At 38.0% G+C, this 26,081-nt stretch overlaps 1 protein-coding gene across 1 annotated transcript in view; it reads right to left on the reverse strand.

The window, feature by feature from the left end:
• TTK (TTK protein kinase) overlaps positions 1–26,081 on the reverse strand; it is a 44,185-nt gene that overhangs the window by 14,054 nt on the left and 4,050 nt on the right. Inside the window, exons 2-13 of the mRNA XM_087718823.1 lie at positions 21,013–21,156; positions 19,968–20,193; positions 16,801–16,907; positions 14,614–14,757; positions 11,507–11,603; positions 11,337–11,418; positions 11,124–11,221; positions 9,227–9,314; positions 6,462–6,573; positions 4,460–4,638; positions 2,499–2,665; positions 2,015–2,135 (exon numbers count right to left, since the gene is read on the reverse strand). Of these exons, the coding sequence (XP_087574949.1) occupies positions 2,015–2,135; positions 2,499–2,665; positions 4,460–4,638; positions 6,462–6,573; positions 9,227–9,314; positions 11,124–11,221; positions 11,337–11,418; positions 11,507–11,603; positions 14,614–14,757; positions 16,801–16,907; positions 19,968–20,193; positions 21,013–21,154 (1,563 nt within the window). The 5' untranslated portion in view covers positions 21,155–21,156. The remainder of the gene's footprint in view (positions 1–2,014; positions 2,136–2,498; positions 2,666–4,459; positions 4,639–6,461; positions 6,574–9,226; positions 9,315–11,123; positions 11,222–11,336; positions 11,419–11,506; positions 11,604–14,613; positions 14,758–16,800; positions 16,908–19,967; positions 20,194–21,012; positions 21,157–26,081) is intronic.

A 26,081-nucleotide genomic window follows, 5' to 3' on the forward strand; every position in this document is an offset into this window, starting at 1 on the left:
CAAAAGTGTTATTTTCCAGCTTCTTTTTAGAAAATAACAAATAAAGAATTTGTTCGCTTTAAGACTGACTATACATGTAGAAAATCTTCAACTTATGATCGGTCACTTAGCAACCATTCAAACTTATGATGTCTTATTCAAAGTTCCAACATCTCCCCCACAGTCACAAGGCTGCATTTTGAACACTTGGCAACCAGCCCATTTATGGCTGTTTGCAGCTCCTTGTGGTCACAATTTATGATGGTTTTGCTGGAAACGAGTGTTTACTTCCGGTTTACGACAAAAACTGCCCCATAGTGAACGAGTCATTTAACAACCATGGCATTCATTTAATGGCATCTGCATTGCTTTAATAACTGCCGCAACAATAGTTGTAAAAATCCGATTCAGTCACATGGCATTCTGCTCTACAACCATCACCATTTATGACCATAATTGCGAGGCTCAATTACAGTAGTAACTTGAGGACTATTTGTACATAAATGTATTGATAAATGTTTACAAATCAGTCCTTTGACCATGTAAAAAAAAACAAGCTTCCTGAGAGTCCAAGATTTAAAATCAGTCTCAAAACAGCGCTAGCATTACATCCTGATGAAGTCAAAAGAGCTTAAGGGATTTAGTTTCCAATGATTTATGTATAATTAAGAGAACAATTTAAAGTAGACAAAAAAGAAAAAGACCCTTGGAACGGAACATAAGGAACATAAGGAACATAAGTCAGCATTTGACACTAAATTACCTGCAAATTGTGAACATGTAATTGCTAAAATGTACAAGCTTTTACTAAAATTAGAAGAACAAATAATTAAAGAGTGTATGATAAAATGGGCTAAGAGCTTTGGTTATAATATACAGATGGATAATGGGAAAATATGTGATTGTAAAAAATAATTTTTACAAAATGATGTACCGCTGGTATGATACCAGAAAAACTTTCTAGAATGTAGAAAGATACTGCCAACTTTTGGAAATGTGGAAAACATCAAGGGTTGTTTTCTCATGCCTGTGGAGTTCTAAAAAGCTAGAAAAAATCGTGACCCGACAAATGCGCGCCCGACAACAGCGGGCCATCAAAACCGTGGCGATAAAACCGCGATGTCGACAGCGCGCCCACAAAGGCGCGCCGACAGAAGCGCGATTAGGGTTAGCGTAACGGTAAGGGTTAGGTTTAGGGTTAGGTTTAGGGTTAGGTTTAGAGTGCGCTTCTGTTGGAGCGCTGTTGTTGACACGCTTCTGCGCTCATTCATCGGTGTGATTTCGAACTTGCGGTTTTCTCGCAGCGGTTTCGTTGGCGCACTTTTGTCGAGTGCACATTTGTCAGTGAACCAGAAAAAATGGTTTCAAATACATACAGTGATACAAAGAATAATATTCAAATGAAACCAGAACCTTTTTGTTGGGACTAATGAATATCCAACTAGAAAAGACCTATGAAAGATAATTTTTGTACATGGTATCTGAAGCAAGGTTATTATATGTACAAAGATGGATAGGCTTCGAAATACCCAAAATGGAAGAATGGTTGGTGAAGATGACAAACTTTGCAAAACTGACTTGCTTGATTAGGGAAAAGACAACTACTACATTTATCAGTGACAAAACAGGGGGAAAATCAATTTGTTATTTATGGGTTTGACAATTAGAAAAGATAGAATATGGAAAGAAGGAAACTAGTGTAATTATATAGAGGATAAAATATAACTGCATTTTATTGCATTCATAACTGCAATAAAGACGATTGGAAGCTGTTTTTTATATCTTTTCTGTCTTACTTATTCACTAACTTTCTAATTCTTTTGTTAATTATTCATTTATCTTTTTCTTTTATCTACAAATTTGTATTGTTTTACTCTGTAAAAATATTTTCAATAAAAATTTAATTTAAAAGAGTTAATGTTAATATCACATTCCAGCAAAATTCTTAACTCCTCCTTGCTCAAATGAATAAAACATTATTTAGAAAGCAACACTTCTTTTGCATTATCTTATACAATTTAGAAATAGCTTATACCTGAAATCCACTCTGTAGATGAAATGGAGCTGTTGGAGTACAATGTTGCAAATATGAAAGCTGGTTGTATGGTGTAGTTGCCTTATCCATAGATAGAAAATTATTTCTTACAACTGGAGTACTGAAACGGGAAGAAAAGATATAATTATTGGACAAAATACTGTATTTCCTAACCATATTTGCAAATAATAAACAACCTGGGTTTTTTCTTTCTCTTTTTTTCTTTCTCTAAGACTTTGTTTTATTGGACTATTGTGGAGTATATGCCCTTTCAATATTTTAAGAAGTACGTTAGGCCAACATGAAATAAATTTCCAGAATTACTTTTTCACTTTCAACCTCACATGAATCCCTTAGAACATATTTCAACTCTTCATTCACGTGTCTATTTTCTTATGATGGCTTAAACTGTCCAAAACCTAATTTAAATAATCTATAAATAAATCTGAATGTTTAAAAAAAAACCAGCCTCAAATGAAATTACCAGGCCACATAATCATGAACCATGCTGTTGCGAGGTGTTCCACCAACAAAAGCTTGACTCTTTCTGTCTGAAGCAGTCTCTGGTGAAATGATACATGAAACTTGCTCTGACGGTGAACATCTTTTAGGAACTGGAAAGGCAGCATGTTCAAAACTTGAGTTTTTCCCCTGCAAAATGGAAAAGACTTTTATATGGCTGGTTCTTAAGAAAAACATATATGTTCACTTCCATTGATTCGCAGTTGACAATATAAATTGAACTGGAAAGCAGAAATGGATAATATTACTTTCTACAATGAGTACTACGATCTTAACACTATTGGGGAAAAAACACATCATTGGAGAAATCACAGAATCATAGGGCTAGAAAGGGCCTTGGAGGTCTTCTAGTCCAACCTCCTGCTCAAGGCAGGAGTCATTATTCCACCCCAGACAAATGGTTGTCCAGTCTTTTCCTGAAAAGCCTCAATGATGGAAGCAAAAGTAAATTGAAATCACAGATTTATTTTGCATTTCTAGATGATTAAATGCATTTTATGACTTCAACAAACAAGATTAAAATAAACATGGAATTGTATAATATATAATCAAAGCCAGTCCATTTGACACCCCCCCCCCCCCAAGATTGCAAAAAGGTTACGTTTTCAGTTTTGCAAATCTAATCAGAAGGGCATATACACATCAGAATTTTCATTCTGGCTATAGTTTTCTGACAATTCTGCAAATGCTTGGCTGCAATAACCAAACAATCTATATAGTAAGCTTATGTCAGTTTAAAAAGTACCTCTGTTCTCCATTTTGAGTAAAAACTCAACCAATCTTCAGGCTTATTAGCAATCATCATAATCAGAGTAACATCTCCAGAATTATTCATTGTATAGCTTTACTTAAAACAATTTGTGTTTCTAGTTAGCATAAGAAACATGGTCAATTCCCTTCCCTAGTGGGAAAGATATAAAGGTAAAGGTTTCCCTCGCACATATGTGCTAGTCGTTCCTGACTCTAGGGGGCGGTGCTCATCTCCGTTTCAAAGCCGAATAGCCAGTGCTGTCTGAGGACGTCTCCGTGTTGATATGGCCAGCATGACTAAATGCCAAAGTTGCACAGAAAGGTATATAAAAGCGCAAAACAAAATATGTTTTATCCCCCTACCGAGGATACCTGCTCTAGACTAAACACTACAGTTTAACATCTACTTTTAACACACGTTTATTAAAGTGGAGGCTAAACTTAGTTTTTAGTCTACAGCAATCTTCTTTGTAGGAAAAATCTTTTTTTTTCGCCCCAGTGTTTTTTTCCCTGCAAGTCAAAGATTCACTTATTTGGGCCAATCAGGTGTCGATCTATTGGTTATAACAACAGGAATTGACGGAGAAGCTTGTCTCTCAAACCTAACATTATGGGCTGAGAGAGAGTGACTGAATCAAAGTCACCCAGCCAGTTTTCATGTCTAAGGTGAGACTTGAATTCAGAATCCTCTGTTTTCTAGCACATTAATTTTTTCCTGGATGCTCTCTGTCATTTTAGAGCCTATCTGAATATGCCTATTTGTGACACTAAAAGCTAGTACTTTCCAGATTCCTCTTTACTTTTCTTGATATTTTTTAACAAGTAATAATAATTTATCAGGTCTGAATGCTGATCGACTCTCAATGACTCTGGGTGGTTCACAATAATCAGAAAAGAAATTAAAATAAAGATAAATATCAAGTGGAACAAGGAGTCCGATGGGAACTAAATGAAGTATCTGGGATCATACTAATATGACTCCAGGCAGTAGACTGCATAACCTCACTTTGAAGTAATGTGGTTTTTTCCTGGACAGGAAAACATGGGATCAAATGAAAAAAGACACGAAGCATCACTATATTATAATTCCACAAATATACAATCTCAAAAGCTGGGTAGCTCAAGATCAATGTTTACATTGACTAAATTAATAATTTGCATTAACAGATTTACCTCTGAGTTTCTTTTATACTGTGCTTCAAGGTGGGGCCAGTTATTTTTAGATGCAAGAGAATTTAATTTGAATTGCTCCTGCTCCTTTTGGTAACTTCCAAGAGAAAGAAGGGGCTGCTGTTGCCCTTCCAGACAGGCGGATTCTATTATTCTTGGTTCCTCCTGCAGTATTTCAGTTTCTGAAACAAATAATCTAGTTATTAACATGAATATGACAAGAGATTTCAGTCATATATCTAAATAGAATATCTAAATAAAACAGCCAGTCAAGAAAAGGACAAATCATATAGAAAATACAAATGTTTTTCAAAGTAATTTATTTGCCAATTTCTATTGTTTTCTATGGCGGAAACACATGAAAAAATTTGAAATGGAAAAGGGAATGCGTGAATTTCCTTGAATTTTGCTTCAGAAGAACATAGCCAGTTCAGAATATTTAGACAGAAGATTGCAAGTACAGGTCATCCTCAACATACAACCCAATTAATGACCATTCGAAGTTACGGTAGCTCAGAAAGACTAGCTGTCATAAAATATTGCACCACCAGCCCTGATGGTCACTTAAGCATGATCAGGATGCTTGGCAACCTGTTTGAATTGTTAGAGAGCCGAGGTGGCGCAGTGGTTAGAGTGCAGCACTGCAGGCTATTTCAGCTGACTGTAGTTCTGCAGTTCGGCTGTTCAAATCTCACCGGCTCAAGGTTGACTCAACCTTCCATCCTTCCGAGGTGGGTAAAATAAGGACCCGGATTGTTGTTGGGGGCAATATGCTGACTCTGTAAACCGCTTAGAGAGGGCTGAAAGCCCTATGAAGCGGTATATAAGTCTAACTGCTATTGCTATTTACACTTACGGACGGTTTCTAAGCGCTCCACAATCATGGGATTACCATTTGCAATCTTCTCTGTTGGCTTCCCCAGAAAGCCAATGGGGAAGTTGGCAGGGAAAGTTGCAAGCTGCTGCCCTCTTGCCGAAGGATTCCCCTCCCCCCACTTTCCTTCTCTCCGTGCACGGAGGGGCAGAAATCCTTCATTGGGCTGCATCGATCTCCAAGATCTGTATCATTTCTGCAGTCTATTGCAGAGGTTCCCTTCTGTGCACCCTACCCCTAACTGCTTACCCTCCTTACCAATTATGGCTGTAAGTCAAGGACTACTTGTAGTTCCTAGAGAAATCATTAAGAATCTATATCCGTGATGGTGAACCTATGGCACGTTTGCCACAAGTGGCATGTAGTGTCCTCTCTGTGGGCACACAAGCTGTCGCCCTAGTTCGGCTCCACCACGCATGCACACACGCTTCCTGCCAGCCAGCTGGTCATCAGGTCTCCAGTGCACATGCGCAGGGGATGGGGTGCATACAGGGGAGCACATGTACACATGTGCAGGGGAACATGAAGGGGTATGGGAGGGACGGCTCTGGGGGGGGCAGAGCTCATGCGCAGGGGCCACACACGCATTGCATTTTGGGGCTTCGTGTGCACGCTTTGGGCACTCACTCCGGAAAAGATTAGCCATCACTGATCTTTATTATTATATTTTGATTTGACTCAACTAGTAGTTTCCTATTTTTCCTCTTTCTATAATTCATATAAATTGTGCTATGTCTATTTCTATGCTCTATTCGAACATAGAAATCTATACATACCAGCTTAATTGCCCACAGAAAGTGTATCTTAAATCAGCACAGAATATTGCTTCCTTTTCAGAATTAAATTTTCAATACAAAATGCAAAATCAAATTTGACACACAATATTCAAGGTATAAATCATAAGCCTTTGCACTTCCTTGAATTCAAAGGGAAAGTGTTACTTTGGAGCATCTGGAGCAGTTAAGACACACCTTTCAAACGCCTTAAAGCAGCTGCATCTTTACTCAGGCTGTGTGCTCCATAGATGCATTGAAATCCTACCTTGTTTCTTTTCAACCCAGAGCCCTGAACAGTGCTAATAAATTATAAAAACAATAAAGTTATCATAATTCCACACCCATTAAAACAAACCTCTTTTTTTAACATAAACAGGATCATTCTTCTCCTTTAATGTTAGAGTTGAATTCATAGCAACTTCTGAATTCTCTTCATCTGAATGTATAAGATTTCTAACTGGCAAAGGCTAAATAAAAGAGGAAGAAAAATAACGCTCCAGTTAATGGCTGCATTTCCCCATTTCCACTTGCCCAAAATCCATAGATAAAAATCTGCAGCACATCAAGGGCTTCTGAGCCAGGTTAAGCTGATGTTCTCTTCAAAGAAAACTTATGGCATAGAAAAAGTTTCCCAATCTCTCCTTTAGGCAAGCTACCACTGGCCTACTGAGTTTAAAGACTCTACTGAACAATGTAGAATGAGACACAGAGATTGCTGGCAAAACCTCTCCTGAAAAACTTACAGCACCAGAATCCAGTCTCAATCAAAGGTCTAATGAGTAGAAATTTAAAGCAAGTCATAAATATTCCAGTTAGTGTCACAATATATCACTTGACCTTTCGGTTGAGATGTTCTCTTTTTTTTAACTGCTGTGTTGTTAAAGCTGAATATCTAACCTTTAATTTTTGATTGCATTCAAGAGAAAAGAGGGAGGGAAGAAGGTACAGTTCATCCACATTTGTCCACACCAACTGATATATTTTATTTTATTTCACAAGGTATCACTGAATCGTATCAGTAACTGTGTTTTAAAAATAGGGGACAGCAACTTAAATTCAAAGTTAAGAATACAGGTAGTGCCCAACTTACAACCCTTTATTTACCGATCATTGAAAGTTATAACAGCTATTAAAAAAAGTGATTTATGACAGTTTTTCACCCTGACAAACGTTGCAGAATCCCCATGGGCACATGATCAAAACTTGGGTGCTTGAATACTAGCATGTATTTACCACAGTTGCACTGTCCTATGGGGTCATGTAATCCCCATTTGTAACCTTCCCAGCTAGCTTCTGACAAGCAAAGTCAATGGGGATTCCCTTAACGACCATGATTCACTTAACAATGACAGTGACTGGATTAACAACCCTGGCAAAAAACGTTGTAAAATGGGGCAAAACTCACTAAACCACTGTCTTGCTTAGCAATGGAAATTTTGGGATCCAATGTGGTCATAAATCGAGGACTACCTGCAACTCATCAGATTAGGAAGTTTCAGTTTACAAATGCAAGCAATAACCCTATTTCCCAACATTAAATCATTCTTGTGCTTAAATAGCAATAGCACTTATGTACTGCTTCACAGTGCTTTACAGCCCTCTCTAAGAGGCTACAGAGTCAGCATACTGCCCCCAACAAGCTGGGTCCCCATTTTATTGACCTCAGAAGGATGGAAGGCTGAGTCATCTTATAACAGGACTTGTTGATACAACAGGATTATCTTCTTCATTTGAATCCCATCCCAAAAACTGCTTAGGAAAGATCCTCCTACCCCTATCAGTAGGACTCTACTAATAAATTCCTATTTTTTTCTATGAGAGCCAGTTTGGTGTAGTTGTTAAGGCATCAGGCTAGAAATCAGGAGAAGGGTAAATTCTAGTCCTGCTTTAGGCATAAAGTCAGCCCTGGGCCAGTCACTTTCTCTCCCCCCTTGTAAGACGCAATGGCAAGCCACTTCTAAAAAACCTTGCCAAGAAAACTGCAGGGACTTGTCTAGGCCGTTTCCAGGAATCAGACACAACAGAAGAGAAAAATAAATGGTCTATAGCTATGATGGTGAACCTTTTCGGCACTAAGTGCCCAAACTGGACCGTGCGTGCATGTATGTGCACCAGAGCACCGTAAACCCGAAGACCAGCTGGTCGGCATGCGCATGCCTGAAAAGGCCTGAAAAACGGCAGGTTTTTGCCCATTTTCAGGCACTTGTGAAAGCCAGCTGGCAACAGCACGTGTGCCCAGAGAGGGCTCTGTGTGCCACCTCTGGCACGCGTGCAATAGGTTTGCCATCAGAGGTGGCGCAGTGGGAAGAGTGCAGTACTGCAGGCCACTTCAGCTGACTGCTAGCTGCAGTTTGGTGGTTCAAATCTCACAGGCTCAAGATTGACTCAGCCTTCCATCCTTCCGAGGTGGGTAAAATGAGGAGCCAGACTGTGGGGGCAATATGCTGACTCTGTAAACCGCTTAGAGAGGGCTGAAAGCCCTATGAAGCGGTATATAAGTGGTAACTGCTATTGCTATCATGGATCAATATTGTATGCAGAATGGAGATGTCCAACTGTGGACCGACTGGTCTGCCCCTCTGCCAAGGATGGCTGAAGTAAGGCTCTTTATTTGCAGTGTAAGCCACATTTAACAATTACTCTAGCTAGAACATCTGCAAGAGAGACTTTCCTTCAGTTACCATTTTATTTTCTTGATAAAGGAAAGAGGTGTTTGAAAGTATCAAGGCCCACATCTGCTAGAAAAAAAGTGTTTTTTTTTTAGCATTGCAAGCAGAAGTCTGCTATTTTCTCTGCGATATGAAATGTCCCATTTGGGGCATTTAGTAACTTCTAGATGCATTTCCCCACAAAAATTTTCTCAGTGTGTAGGAGTCAGCAGCAGGAAACCCTTTCCCCGTGTTCCTGGGTGGAGAAAGGACATCAAGAAGCAGATTTTCCATCCAGAATTAGAACTTTGATATCTGCGCCCCCTCCCCCCCCCCCAGCATCTCTTACTTGTATCTGTAATTTCTAGATGCAGTTCCCCACAATTTACACAATCAAATTCTATGCCTCTTACTCTTCTTCTTACAACTTTATAAATGATAAGAATAGACATGAAACAGAGTATTCTATTACCTTCAAGTCTCTGGGCAGATAAGGACCACTTTGGTTAGGGTTTGATTCAGGCTGTAGTAGCTGGATCAGATTAGTTCCAGATGTTTGCCTAGTTTCCCAGAATATTAAAATTTAGTTACAAGGTTCCAGACAAGCAACAGTACTTAAAAATTAGCATGAAAAAAAAGCTACTAGTAATATAACTTTTAAAAAAACACACACACAAGATAGCCAAACTGTCTCAATTTAGCACTTTTTCTTATTAAATTAATCCAAACACTTTAAAACAAATAGAGTTCAATAGAAATTTTCCAAACCCGGGGCCTTGAGTTTGTCTTTGTAATCCTTTCTGCCCTTTCACAATCCTAATTCAAAATTTTCTTTTAGAAGTAGATTTGTAGATTTGTAGATTTTAATAGCATTTATAGGCCGCCCTTTTCCCTGAGGGGACTCAGGGCGGCTTACAATAATAAAGGAAGGGGAGTGAAGACAAAACATAAAAAGAAATGTGCAATGACTAAAAAATACTAAAAACACAACATTCTCTCAGCATTCGGGAGGGGCGGAAGAGTTTATCCCCAGGCCTGACGGGCTAGCCAGATCTTGAGGGCTGTACGGAAGGCCTGGACTGTGGTCAGGGTACGAATCTCCACGGGGAGATTGTTCCATAGCGTCGGAGCAGCAACTGAGAAGGCTCTCCTCCGGGTAGTCGCCAGTCGGCACTGACTGGCGGATGGAATACGGAGGAGGCCCGCTCTATGCGATCTGATGGGACGCAGGGAGGTTATTGGCAGAAGGCGGTCTCTCAAATAGTCAGATCCACTACCATGGAGCGCTTTATAGGTGGTAAGTAAGACCTTGAATTGCACCCGGAGATCCACAGGCAGCCAGCGCAGCTCGCGGAGGATAGGTGTTATGTGGGCGAACCGAGGTGCGCCCACAATCACTCACGCGGCCGCGTTCTGTACTAGCTGAAGTCTCCGGGTGCTCTAAATGAATTTGAATAGAGTAATTTGTGCCCCTGAGTTGTATTTAAATCTAAGCAAAAAAATTTAAAGCTATTCAGAGGTCTGGAAAGTTATTTGCTCCTTCCCTGTCTACTACATTGGGGGGGGACATGAAAAAAGACCCAATTGTTCTGGTATTTTATCTTATTCACCATAAGCATTTAACACCTGATACATTACCCCAAAGAAAACTTAATTGCTCCTTACATACACATCTATTCCCTTTCAGGATAAGTATGTTATACAAGCCACAAAAATGGAGTAAGAAATAGTAAGCCAAAAAATTAGAAAGCATGAGGAAAAGAAATTAAAAGTAAATCTATTACATCCTTCCCCTTCCACAAACAAATGTAACTAATTTTGCAGATATCTAAAAATCTATTATTATTTTTTTATTCCACCTTCCTTCATCTCCAACTCAAGGTGGTGAACATACCAATACTCCTTCCTCATTTTCCCCACAATAACCCTGTGGGTTGAATGGGCTAAGAGAAAGTGACTGGCCCAAAATCACCCAGCCATTTTTTTTCTTTCATTCTTTCATTAATTCATACTCTTTACCCTTCAGTTCAAGACCGAATCTTCCATGTGGCCTGGTCATCACCAGAAATTTGACCACAAATATTTGGCTTCTGCTGCCCATCATTTACTTGGTCAATCAAGGCTTTACAAATAACATTTGGTAAGAGATGGGGTGTGGATTAAACTATTAGCCTTAGTTTTCTCATATTTCAGCTAGCAAGCCACAAATGCAACCTAGCTTGCTCATGCTATTCTGTACAACATAGGAACTCTAGACTGAAGCCAATGTACTGAGGACTCTGTCCTTTCAACTTCAAGGTACACATAGGATACTCTTTTCTGTCAATATCCCCAAATCCTTCTCTATAGCCAGTTTCATTGTTTCATACCTCTTTACAACCGTAGGAATTTCCACCTTCAGTGATTCATTTGTATTACTCTCACTTTCATTTGTTAATTGAAGAGGAACTCTCCCAAACATACATTTCTAAATAATAAAATACAATGGAACTGATCAGATGGAAATCAGTAAGTAAATATAACAGAAGCATAAAGAATATGTTGTATTTGTGGAATATTTATAGAAACATAAAGCTTTCTACCTGATTAGACTTATTTAATTGTGTTAATGGTTTGCGTCCACCAAAAACCAATTCAGCCTCTCTCGAGGAATCATTTTTCTCTCTAAAATGAAAACATGAGACATGCAGTTGTATCAAGGCGACTGAAGCTAGAACAAAAAGAATGTTGTGTAATATTTTAATCCACTTACCCCTGGAAAAAACTGGGCATACTGGTAGTGATCTCATTAAAATCAGTGTTTTTTTTCTTATTCTGCAAGTTTCCAGTTATATTGTGCAAGTCTGGTCCTGTAAATATGTAATTTATCACGATACAAAATTAAAATATTTTAGCCAATCTCTGCTGAATACTCTACATTTAAACATTACAATAAAATTCACAATATTTCAGAATACATGTTTTAATATATTTTATAGCACTATGAAGAACTTTAAGAAGTTTACTCATCTTTTTCTAGCAAGTAAGGCATGTTGAAATAATGTCACATCATGATTCATAATTACACTTAGATCACTCTAAATCAATCAACATTATCCTCATTCTTCTAAAATTCATATTACCTAGTAGTGCTATGTAGTGATGCGATTCAAAGGGCAAAACGTATTAAGTGCATGTGGACTGGCATACGGCACCTATCAGGAACACCTTAAAGCAATTGCATCTTGGCACATTTATATTCCATGGCTGATCCATGATATCCAAAAAAATACGCATTTGGTTTAATGCAGGAATGAAGTGTCATGTACATGCCCATTTGTACAGAATCTAAAACACGGTTCCACCACAATACCGCGAAGCCCTTATCCGCGGAGACATAAGCGCGAGTGCTAATCCGCGGCGTCCGAATAGCTAAAGCAAATGCGACCTTACCGCGCTGACATAAGGGCGGAGGGCAAATCCGCGCCTTCCGAAGCACTAACCCTAACCCTAACCCTAAACTTAACCCTAAACCTAATCCTAATCCTTACCTTAATTTAAATCGGCTTTCTGCCGCCGCGCTGTTTTAAAGTGCCCTTCTGTCGCCGCGCTGTTGTCGCGGCAGTGATGACGTGCGGTGATGACGTCGCGGCTTTAGCGATGTGGTTTTATCGCCGCTATTTTGATGAGCGCGGTTTTGTCGTGCCACGCTTAAACACATATATAATACTTGGTAACATCTAGCTAAATAAAAATATCTAGTGCTTGGGAGCAGGCTTTCAATGCTTCCATATTTCTTGCTCCTTCCCCTTACTAAAATAAAAAAAAATTGATGCAGAATACAGAAAATGAGGAAAATTAAACATAAGTATCTAATCATTTATTAAATGCATGCACTGCCCAACTCCCAGTAATTCTGGACAATTTATAAAATGCTAAAAACAATTTAAAGTTGAAGATTCTGGGTGGTCTATGTTGAGATGTGAGATATCTAAGGCATGAATAACTGCTAAAAGGAACCTTGATCTAGCAAAAAGCACAACTGACATACTAGACGAAGCTGTGCAAAGATCTTCTTAGAATTCAATTCATTTTTATTTTTTCTTGTTCCAATATAGTTTTCCTTGTCAAAAAAGCTACACCTTGTAACAACCAGCAATAAGGATTTGTAATAGAAAAAAATGTGACCCGACAAAAGGGCAAACGACAAAACCGCGCCCGACTAAACCGCGTCGCTAAAACCGCGATGTCATCAGCGCGGAGACAACAGCGCGGAGACAGAAGGGCGCTTTAACTTAAGGTAAGGGTTAGGTTTAGCGTTAAGTTTAGGGTTAGGTTTAGCATTACGTTTAGGGTTAGGGTTAGGTTTAGCGTTACATTTAGGATTAGGTTTAGGGTTAGGTTTAGCATTACGTTTAGGGTTAGGTTTAGCGTTACGTTTAGGGTTAGGTTTAGGGTTAGGTTTAGCGTTACGTTTAGCGTTAGGTTTAGTTTTACAGCGCGCTTCTGTCACCGCGCTGTTGTCGCCGTGATTCAGCGCTCATTCGTCGGAGCGCTTTAGAACACGCGGTTTTGTCACTGCGGTTTAGTCAGGCGCGGTTTTGTCATTCGCCCTTTTGTCGGTGAACCGAAAAAAATGGCAAAAAAGAATTGGAGGGCAAGAGGGGGGTCTGGGGCAGAGTGGGGGCATTAGAAAAAAAACAGGAGAAGCGGAGGAGGGAGAGGCCATGAGCAGGAAAAGTTGGAATAAGCAGCGATTGTGTGCCAGGGTTGGTCCCGCAGTGGCAAGCCTGGGCACCCCAGGCAGTCACTGCCATCTTGACTTCCTCACACTGTTCCATCTGTAATACCACAGATCAGACCAGCAAGCAGGTTAATACTGCGACCGATGCAAGTGGTTGACCATCTTGTAACACTTCTTGTTGATGCAGCCACCATGGATGCCCTCCTTGCCCATGACAAGCACGATTGTCTTGTTGGTCATGGTGGCCATGATGTTGTAGGTGGGGGCCCCGCCGGTGCTCTTTGTGCAAAGATCTTCTTGGCTACAGTTTCTACCTGCTCATCAAGCAGGAGCTGACAGTCCAGTGAGATTCCCAAATTGTACATCAAATTTAAATGATACCTCCAGGCATTGGAATATTGCTATCCTAACTTACTTAACGAATAGACATAAACCAAGAATTACCTGTATAGATTTTAAAGTAAAATTCCCTCTATCTATAAGGTTTGTGTGTACTAAACATCCAATTTAATTAGAGTTAACCAGGTCACAAGCATTGTAAGCAATAAAATGAAAGTTGGAATTGTCAGAGTGTTTACACTCTGACTATTTTGAGACAACTCAGGAGCCAAATACAGTAAACAGAGGTTTGTCTTTTAAATAGTGGTTTATCTACAAAGAATATATACATACACATACTAGACAAAGTCAGGCAATCAAACATCAACTATAGCATGGAAGCACACATGGAAAGAGAGATATGCCCCAACAGGGCCTCTCTTATAATACAGACTCTTAAAGTGGTAAGTCAAATAACCCTGCTGATTCATTACTACCATTGCATCATCATTACAGCATTACAGAATTACAGCAGCTGGTCAGCTATTAAATCTTCATTACCCTGACAGGAATTATGATTAATACATTTGAATGAATACATTAAAAATGTGAGCCATTTTTTGTTCAAAAATAAAAGTTATTTTCTAAATAGCTATATATATATTAAGTATTTAATTTTCCAGTGAAGTGAATGTCAAACTTTAAGTTTATATGAAAATTCTAAAGTCTACAAGATTAGCTTAGAACAGAATGAGGTTACTTACCCAAGTTACAATTCTTTTAATTAAAATTCAAATGATCAACAGTTTATCGCTCACCTGACAAATTTTCTTTTTCTTCAACAGAAAGTAGTTGCGTTTTTTGTAAGTATAAGTTTCGTAGAGCAATTTCTAACATTTCTGCTGGAACTGCTCTAGATTCTACACCTTTTTCAAGCAGCTGTTTTGCTTTCTTGATATTTCCTAGTAAAAGATAACAATCCTTTTATTTTTCCAAGAAAAAAAAATCATATATTTTTGAAAATAATAAGAAAAAAATAAGAAAAAATGAGTTCCTATTATGCAATTATGTGGATATCCCAATGCAAGTTTCTTCGCAACCGCACCAAATCATCTTCCAAGATGCCCTTTGATTTCCCAATCTAACCTAAAGCAACAGACTTCCCTAGAAATCTTCATCTAATCAGAACCAATCCCGTCTGGCTCCCAAGTGCAATTTAACAAAGAACTACTTCTTGTTGCAATTATTTTCAAAAATATTATTTCTCAAAGCATTCGGTCAAATGTTTCCTTTACAGCACATCTAGCCTTTCTGTTTATTTATCATGAAACATTAATTTTAAAAGTAAAGTATCATAGAGAAGCTTTTATACAGAATTAGTATAATAGCTTTTATCAAAAGACACAATCCATAATTAGTCAAATAAATTAAATTTACTTGAGAAAGTTTTCAATGTCACACAGATATTTAAAACAAATCAATGGTCAATGCATTTCCTCTATTTAAAATTTGACATTATCAAGCTAAGGGAAAACAATGTAAAATATAAACATCAAATCTGATTTGATATTTATTATAGACTGAGTTAAGTAAACATGGTTTTTGCTTAATGTTCATTTGTTCAGCTATCTTTCTAAGATATAATGGTGCTAATGAAAGGACTTATGACTGGTCATTTAAGTTCCAGCCATTATAGAACCCTAGGTGTCAACAGACCAAAATTCTGGATTACCCGCATTTATAATCCCCTTTTGGCTGCCCTTCTACTTGCCACCTTTGGCTGCCCCCACAGTCTGGCCTTGCCTGCCACTATCATGTCAACTCACTGATTTCCACCATTGTGCAGACTGGGGGCATTCTTTTTGTGCCAGTGCAGTTAGGGCCTTCCTCTTGCACACCGGTTGGGGCTTCTCTTGCACTTTGGCTAGGGATTTCTTTCGCGGATGGGGGATAAGGTTAGCATCCAAGAGAAGGTCTTCCCTGCACTGGCACAAAAGAATAGGGCATAGAAAATGTCGATCAGTACAGTGGTGGCACTCAATATGGTGGGCACTGTAGGAAGAGTTGAGCAGCAGTGGGAATCAGCAGAAAGGGATAGGTGGAGGGGGGGGGAGAGATGAAGTGGAGGAAGCCCCTTATCTTTTTCCAAGAATGGATTGGATCCAGGTGGGTCCTCACCTAACAACCACATGAGATTCACTCAACGACAGCAACCGGAATTGCCAGAACTTCTATCGCTAAACAGAGTGGTCACATGACATTTTGCGTAATGATCGCATCACTTAGCAACAAAGTTGCTGGTCCCATCTACGATAATTACCGTATACAGGAGCATTCCGCACATTCTGAAGTTTTCTTTCCATCCCGCGCTTCTTTCACTAGCCGAAATCCCAACCATGGCAATAGCTTTTTCCAGAGACAAAGTGGAGATCTAGGGTTCTGAGAAAAGCCTTCGTGCAGAGATTGGTCCTCTTCCCTTGCTCCACCCGCCCACCCCAATCCCTCCGGACCTGTCGTGCAGTGCTTATTGCTATTGCTGCTATTGAGCTCATATACCGTATCTCTTTGTTGCATGACAGATCGGGGAGGATTGGGGTGGGGAGGTGCAGCAAGGGAAGAGGACCAATCTCCTCTGCACAAAGGCTTTTCTCAGGACCCTAGATCTCCACTTTTTCTAAGATCTTAACATAGTTGTTTTGAAAGTTTAATATTAAACTAAATTATTTAAATATGAGCGCCAGTTTGGCAGGTGGTTAAGGGCTGAGATAAAAATTTGAAGCTTGAGTTCTAGTCCTCCTTTATGCATATGGAGTGATTTTGGGCCAATTATCCTCTTAATCCAACCCGCCTAAGTGGGTTGCTCTGGTGGATAAAATAGGAGATGGGAGGATTATGTATACCATTTTGAATTATATAAAATAAAGATGAGATATACATCTCTACATGGCTAAAATAGGCTAAATAGCAGCAAATCTCCATTTAAGTATAAACCTGTTCCTACAAACCTTGTGAGAGTTCAAATTGTGCAAAAGCTACATGGACAAAAGCAAATTTCTTGCAGTTCAGCCTAGCAAGATGGAATTGATCACGTGCGTCTTCTGGTTCTTCAATACTGCAAATAAAAAAAAACCCAATACAACACTAATTCAGAAAGAAAAAAATGTTACATATGGTTTTAAAAAACAAATAAAATCCTTACAGGATTGCAGAAGCTATAACATTTACACAAAACTATCTTCTTCATACCGTAAAGGTATATCCTTCAGGTCGAACTTAACTTTGGGTGGCATTGGACACATCCATCTGGATTATTTGATAACAGTACAGAACTGTTTCACTATTACTTTTTCTCTGGAATTTTTTCACCTTCCATTCTTGCCTATATCCCTAGCACAATGGTCTCTAACAGAAGTATCATATCCAGTTGTGCTTACTCAAAGCCAGCAAATGTTATTTAAAGTAGCATCTGAGGCTCAATAGAATATATTCCACAATAATTCCACATGATCAACCAAATCCAAGCATGAGCTACCATGGATTTCTAGTACCGTAGTGTTCAGGAAGCTGCCACAAAATGGATATTCTATCCTAATGAGGAAAACAAAAGGAGCTGAAAGTGGAAGGAAGGAATTTAGAAAGAGGTGACAAAAACAACAAAATGCGCAATAAGAATTGCTAATGTCAAATCCTTAAAATTTGACATTAGGTATTGTCAAGACTACCTCTTCCAATAACAATCAACCTATTGAATGCCTGTTTTCTGTGATAACCTATCATATTTTGGGGAGTATATGACGCACCAAAGTATAAGACGCACCAAGGTTTTGAAGAGGCAAATTAAAAAAAAAGTTTTTGCACTCTACAAACCTCCCAAAAACAGCCTGTTTTTCATGAAAAGGGCCTGTTTTTTTTTAAAGGCATGAATAGCTTTTAGGAGGCTTATAGAGTGCTCCTGGGGGTTGGGGGGGGACAAAATTAAACAAAAAACGGCCCAATTTTTGCTCATTTCTGCCCTCCCAGCCCCCAGGAGCTCTTTAAAAGCCTCCTAAAAGCTATGCACGGCCATTTTGGGGGAGGGGGAGGGGTTTCGGGAGGCCAAAAATGCTGTATTCAGTATATAAGACGCACCCACATTTTCAGCCTCTTCTTTGAGGAAAAAAGGTGCTTCTTATACTCCAAAAATTATGATGTCTTTTCTACTTCCATGAAGGGAAGAAGGGAAGGCCAAGAAGTAGGTTTTTCCTTTTCAAAAGAACTCTGTCGAATAGTCTTCCTTCATGAAATCAGACTTTTGAGCAATTAAATGAAAAAGGAGGGAAGGATATGAAATTTTGTAACTCGTGCCTCCCCAAACTTTTGGAGACTTTCTGAGAGCTTCAATAAATGTAATGCTGGGGATCACCCTATCAGCTTTGCTTACTTGAATATTCAAAAGCATTTGAATTAGTGGTTAAGGGACAGAAGGTACAGAACTTGTAAGAATTTGTATATGCGGTACATAACACAAAAATACAAATAAACTGTCAGAAAATATTAATAAAAGTGATTAAAGAACCTGTTTTAGTTTTTAAGTGACTTTTAATTATCATGATTTAACAGTAAGCAGTGAATTGGCCAAGTATGAAAATGACACCATCTCTTTGGGGTGGCGAAAAGTAACGTGATTCTGAAGAGCTCCAGAAGGATCATTTTGAACAGAGTGAATGATCAGTCAAAAAGCAACTGCAATCAAGTTATGTAAAGATTAAATAATAGAAATTATGGCAGAATAACTACATAACTTTACACACGCAAAGGTTGCATGACAAATACCTCCAATGTTATAAATTGTCCACAGATGGCAGTACTGGTGTGGCAGAATATCTGTCATGTTCTTTAGATTGTTCTGTCACTTCATTGGATGGGAAGCAAGAAGCTTATGTTGTTACTCTTTGAAAGTAGAAGCCAGCAGTAAGTACCCAAAGTAGAAGCCAGCAGTAAGTACCCATTCCTTTAAGTAATGGGTTGAATTTTTGTAAGTATTCTAGGTTGTTGGTCCCAAACAATGTGAAAATGGTGAACCAAGAAGAGCTGTGTAATCACATACAAAGTGGAGGGGTGGTGACAGCAACAAACAAGTGTCATATCAGGAAGGTTGATAAACTGATTAAAGACAATCAGTGATTCGCTCACAGGGAAATTGTTTGGCTTTTCATATGTCATACATTACTGAGTTTCTATATATGAGGTAGTTTGTGGAAGATAGATTTTATTGTACAGAAGTATTTAAATTCTTGGTTTTATTGTACTACCACCCCGAGTCAATTTGGGTTAGATGGAATGCCATATAAATTTGACAAATAAAGATAAATTTTAAAAAGTTGTAAAATCAATTACCATGATGATAGCCAAGTATGTGGATGGCTTTAAAAGAAAACTGGATTAATTCATGAAAGACAAGCCTATCAAGGTCCATTAGTCTTGATGGCTTAAAATTTCCAGACTGAGGGAAAGATGCCTCTAAACACCAATTGCAGAGGAACAATGGAAACATAAGATTGTCTCCACCTCCTCGAGACTACCTCGGAGGCTGGATATATAAAATAAAAAGTTGAGTTAAGGCCTGATACAGCAGGAGTAGCTTATGTTCTAGATCAGGGCTGGGTTGCTGCTGGCGTTACTGCCTGTTTGCTTCATCCCCATGCTGCTCGTTTCGCTCGCGGTTGCACGCTGCACATTGCTTGTGCATGCACAAATGCTTGTGCATGCACAAATGCTTGTGCATGCACAAATGCCTGCACATGTGCAAAACATTATAAAATGACACCAAAAAAACATGCCGGCAACGGCATGGGCGACCAGGGAACCGGTTCATGGCATGGCCAGCCTGCTGTCCCTACCACTTCGGCAACACATTCCCAAGTGCCACTACCGGTGCAAACCAGTAGCAACCTATCACTGTTCTAGATGGGGCTTGTGTAAAGTCAAAGCTTCTAATCCAGAAATGCAAGGGCAAAAGCAAAAGCAGCAAAAAGGAAGCAATTAAAATTGAAATCTCAGGATTATTTTGCTTTCCTAAAAGATGTACTCTTTTATGACTTCAACGAAACATAGTTAAAATAAGCATGGTTTTGTGTAAAACACTATCAACGTGAGTCCATTTGAATTTTTTTCCCAGATTGCAAATACTTACGCTTTCAGTTCCGCAAATCTAACCAGAATATGAGCATAATTTTCATTCTGGCTATATTTTTCTGCTGACAGTGCTACAACTGCTTGGCTGTAACGACCAATCAATCTATTTAGTAAGCTTGTGTCAGTCTGAAACGTGCCCCTTTTCTCCATTTTGAGTAAGAAACTCAACCAATCTTCAGGATTATTAGCAGTCATCATAATCTGATTAACAGTTCCAGAATTATCTAAAACACAAACAAAAAGTGTCTTTAAGGCACTGTCAAAAAAACCAAATTCATCTTCAAAATTAATATAGGAAATGATTCCTCACAAAATAGTAATCAAATATACAAACAGGTGTGTGTGTGTGTGTGTGTGTGTGTGTGTGTGTGTGTGTAGAGATATAACAATTCCCATTATATATCCAAGTTATTATTTTAACTTATAATGCAACAATTGTGAAGAGGGACTGGTGGTTTGTGTGCATTACATAACAGCATCAGATAATGCAACTTAATATTTAAGTTTAATATTTAAATGCTTTTTAATGTAATTATTTCTTATTAAATATGAAGATGCATTACACCCAGAAATGTAGGTTTGGGAATCAAATTGATTGAAAGAAACCCAAAATATCTAGTGACCACTGGAAGTCCTCTGTTTGTGTGTGTGCGCGTATTCATGTAAGTACAATAATACAGAGTGAATGAATAGGCAACATATTTCAAAATAGGCCATTCCAGCTGAGGTCATTAACTGACAAATAAACAAATGTTTCTTATATTTGGCTATTAAAAAATAAGTATTACTTAAATCTTTAAGATTCGAGGAACAAACAAAGTTAAACAAGTGTCAATACAAAAACATATAGCTACCTTAGAAAAATGTTGGAGGGAAAATAGAAAGTAATAGTTATAGAAGAGAAACTATATTTTTAACTGTCAGAAGAAATTTAATATATGTCTACTGAACATAATTTGTTAAAAAAAATTAAAGAAAATAATCATTGGGGGGAGGGAAGGAATTCTTCTATTCAGTTGATCTTTAGCTAAAACGTGACATACCTGTTGTATCAGTTGATACTTTAGTAAAGTTAAGTTCATCTGTAACATTATCTTCATGTTTACATTTGTTTTTTAGGTCTCTAACTCTACTCATAATAGATGCGACAAACAGACCCTTTTCACTCAAATCATCTTCCTGCATCTCTAGAAAAAGAAAAGTCATATTAAATACAGAGCTTTGTAAAAATCTGAATGGTTTTTTTGCTTTAAAAAGAAACCGGGATAACTTTATAACCAGTATTTTACAGAAATAATTAATTGCAAAAACATTGCAATGCTATACATTTCAGTAGAATAGAATAATTTAGATCTATCAAATTCTGCTTTATTCAGCACATATACTAAGAATTCAGTTAAATGAAATTTAAAACATTTTAATTTGTACATTAAAAAAATAAGTAACTTGGTAGGAAATATTTGCATTTGCCTAGCTTAGTTTTTAATGCAATATTTTCTGTGTTCCCACAAAGCCAGCCAAGCAACTTTGCTGAGAATGTGGCATAATCACGTGTAGCATATACATTCAGGTTTTCTGGCAAGGGAGCACATTAACAATCTGGTCCTGCTGTACTGAGATGGGGAAACGTTGCAAAAGCAAACAGTGACGCAGTACAAAGCCACTTCACAGAATTGCCACATTTGCCTCTCCCCAGTCCATCCTCATTCAGAGTCTAAATCAAAAGTATACAATCTAGGATGTGAGAGATAAAAATGTCATATATTTTTAAAGTCTACTACTAAATGTATCACTGATGTTTTGCTAGGAAAAAAAAACATTCAAATCTTCCTTTATTTCTACTTCTTTGTAATAGTTGTGTGAACCACTTTAATGGAAAAGGAAATAATTCTGCTCTCAAAAATCAATTGTTTCTTTTCCTTTTTATAGAGGTGTAACCAAAGACTCCATCCATTTGCTCTGAAGGGAGAGGAGAGGAACTCTGTTTAATAGAGTCCTCAAACTTTCATCCTCTTAAATGAAGTCCATTTATCTCTGAGTACATGTTTCTCATTGATCCTGCCGGACGAGAAGGTATGTAAGTAGGAGGAGAATGCTGAACCATTACAGAAAAGGTATCTGGTTCCTGAGAAAGTAGAAAGCCTGAGGGGAAAAATCTGAAAACAGCTCCATCTTGATTGGGTCAAGTATAAAAAGAGATAGAAAGGGGCTTTGACAAGCTTTCAAGAGTCTATTGCAATAATCTAAACCTCATTATAGTGTATTAAAGACTCCTAATACTACCTCTTTCTTGACCTTGTCTACTTTGAAGAGCTGACAAAGGCGGTCACTTCTTTTTGAGTCATTCTTGCTTAACCATCTTTTCTAGGCTGTTTGGAGATTTACTTTCACTTGGCAAACCTGATTTTCTCCAACTTCTTAGAGTCTGAAGATAGTAGATATTATTTGTAAATTGGGAATGACTGGCTCTTCTGTTTGATCTGTTGTTGAGATTTGCTTTCATTCATTGATTTGCTAAAGTTAGCTAGTGTAGCTCTTCTTGTTCAGCCTCTTTTCTGACTGGTTTTTTTATTCACTCAAACAATTCTCTTCAGTACTAGCACAGTTTCCCTACCTCTTCTTGGGGGGGGGGAATAAAGCACACCCCTTAATAGTCATTTGTACATCTCAATATTTTTCCTGAGGTTTTTTTCTAAAAATCTTGACTGTTTTTCCTTCTTGAAAATATTGACTAATGAAGTTTGTGTTAATTTATTAGAATATACAATAAATACACAATGATTCCCCTTGCATAAAATTAATTCATATGCAGAACCAGCCACACTGTTGCAATCTTAATACACGCAAACATATTCAATTTTCTGATAACAGAGGATTGATGTCTTTACTTCCACACAGTGCAGAGTCATAAGAACTAAGAACTATAGTAACTGAAATACCAGATTTGATCAAAACAGGAGAAAAAATATTGCATGAAGAATTTAAAAAGAAACGTTGATGCTAATGTTTTGTTACAAATCGTTATAAATAATGAAATTTATCTAGTGTTGGAAAAAGTGGGTTTTTATCTTGTGGATCCTTTTCTACATCCATAAAATTCCTCAATAGGCTCTTCCATAATGTAGATAGTTCATAAGAAGCTGGGGCCGAAAATATAAGTGAATGAGGAAAATGGTACCAGGCTGCCAAAAAAATTATTAATAGAGAAAAACTTTGGATTATTATAAGAAAGACTGACTTACAGTCATATGGATTTTGATATGGTCCAGTTATTTTTCCATATTGTGGAAAGCAATTTATTAAGATATTTTAGGTACTTAGACCTTAATCTTGAATCAGATGAATATTAATTTTATGTGATTCATTGTAACCTGATTGTAAGAACTGAGACTGCAGTGATAATACTTTCAAAGACATCCATAAAAATCTTACAAAAATCAGGCCTATTCACCTTTCAATCTACAAAAGTGAAATGTGACCCACAGGATACATTGGGGTAGATGCTTGACAATCACATCTGGTTTTGTAGATTCAAAGTATATCAAGCTCTTTTGTCATTAGCTTGGTGGATTATAGCCAGGGAAATCCATAGTTAAAGAAAAAAATGGGATATATTTTTAGATTATATCTTTGAAGTATCAACAATACTTGATCGTTATCTATTACTCTGCAATTTAGCCAATACATTATTTTGTTTAATGTAATTTTAAAGCAACTTGAAGCTTAGCATATTGGCTAAGAAAACACTACTCTTTTACTCATACTGGGCAATGACAATAAGCACAACATAATCCTATAAACAACTCCACCACTATGAGTTGAAATGGAAACAATTTGGAAAGCAAATGTCAACAGTAATCTCACATTCATTTTCTAACTTAATTGCATATGCACATGAAGGCACAAAATCTTTCAGTCTATCTTAAATAATCCTTGAAAATTAAGCAAGATTGCTACTGCTCTCGACAAAGCATTCCCACACTCGCACACAAGAATTAAGAAACATAGTTTTATACTAATACCAGACCTAATGTCCCAAATCTCAGTCGTGTGGAGGCGAGAGGAAGCATAATTTGCATTTACACCACCACAGTGTTAGCCAACTTCTCCCACTGGCAATAAAAGATTTTGCTCAGTTTGTTTCTCTGATTGAATGATTTTTTTTTCACAAACAAATCACTCCCTTGCCTTAACTGATCCTAGCATCTTGAACAAATATGGACTTGCAAGAGTTTGGAAACAAACAAATGCTTTTTGGATCTCAATTGGCACACTTCCTGATGACACACTATAGTGTTCCCTCTCTAGAGAGGTAGATACATTTAGAATGCTGCAACAAATACTATATTTTTCAGACTGTAAGATGTAGCAGAATATAATACACACCAAGATTTTGAAGAGGTAAATTTAAAAAATAAGGTTTTTGCCCTCCCCGCCCCCAGGAGCACTCTACAGGCCTCCCAAATCCTCTGGGCACCCCATTTTTTGTGAACAATGGGGCGTACAGAGAGTTTGGGAGTCCTGTAAAGTGTTCCTGGGGGCCAGAGAGGGCAAAAACTTGAGGAGTTTGGGAGATCAAAAACAGGGCATGCAGAGGGTTTGGGAGGCCTGTAGAGTGCTCCTGGGGGCTGGGGAGGGCAAAAACGAGCAAAAAACAGCCCATTTTGTACAAAAACAGGCCTGCTTTTCCACAAAAAATGGGAAATGCAGAGTTTGGAAGGCCTGCAGAGTGCTCCTGGTGGCTTGTGAGGACAAGAACATCCTTATTTCTGTGAAAAATGGGTCCATTGTCACTCATTTTTGCCCTTCACAGCCTTCAGGCCTCGCAAAAACCTCTGTGCATCCATTTTTGTGAAAAACGGGATATGCGGGGCGAGGTTTTGGGAGGCCAAAAATGCTGTATTCAGTGTATACAACGCACCCAGATTTTCACCCTTTTTGGGGGGCAGGGAGGTGCGTCTTATACTCTGAAAAATACATAAATGTATTGTGACAAAAGCCAGCGAGGACAAAAGCCAATTGTAATAGGTAGATCAAATGTTTTTCTCAGTTGGCAACCACGTATAAGAACACAGAAGGGGGGAAAAGATGGCAGAATGGGCTGCAAAATGAAAGGTGTTAAGGAATATGACATATCATCTATGTTTATTACAAGACTTATTTCCATAAACCACCAGGACCTTTCTGCCACTGCAACTATCACATTTAGATTTTAACTATTTCTATCACTAACTCAAGTGCAATACTGACATCTAAAATGAGTCGCAATGGTCCCAGTTATGCAAAATCTGAGGATAACCATAGAAACCATGATTAAATCTATGTCCTTATTTTCATCCAGTAAGAATGTTTAGATCACTCAACTGGATACACTAATTAAGTATATCCAAATCAGACATTTAATAAATAAGAGCCTTATAATTATGGCTATGCTCTATAGATAAAACAGCTGTTATTCTTATCAAAGAGCCAACATAATGCAGGATTTAAAGCCGGGGTGGGAAATTTATGACTTGTGGACTTCGTCTCCCAGAATTCCTAAGCCAGCCAGGAATTCATCTTAAAATTGTTAGGTAGACAATGGAAAGACCCAGGATTACCAGATCTCACTTGATGACTTTGAGTCTGTCGTTCTTTTAGCACAAACCACCTCATGGGGTCATTGTTATGGGAATAAATTGGAGGAATGTAATACTGACTTGAGCTTTTAAATAAATTGGAGGAATACTATACTGACTAAAGAAAAAAATAGGATATGAACCTAATAAATTAGATTACGAAACATTGGAATTAATTAAATCACCCTATAAAGGAAATTTGCTATACCTGTGTAGAAGTGAATGTTTCTCAATATATTCTAAGTCTTGATTTTGGATCTCTCTGTATTATTTAAAACATACAAACTAAATTGCCATTGTTTTGGCACAAGCCTTAAATATATAATCCACTAACAATCATCACCAATATGATTTTCTCTAGGAATGAATTTCTATATACTGATACCACAAAGATGCACTATAAACCATTATGAAATAGTGATGATAGCAATACTGTGAACCTAATAAAAGCCAATTTTCTCATCCATTATTATTTCAATTTTCTTCAAAACCTG

This window comes from Thamnophis sirtalis, unplaced genomic scaffold (assembly GCF_051295495.1).
Source record: "Thamnophis sirtalis isolate CommonGarterSnake01/CBP01778 unplaced genomic scaffold, rThaSir2_p1.2 scaffold_6, whole genome shotgun sequence".
NCBI lineage: Eukaryota > Metazoa > Chordata > Lepidosauria > Squamata > Natricidae > Thamnophis > Thamnophis sirtalis.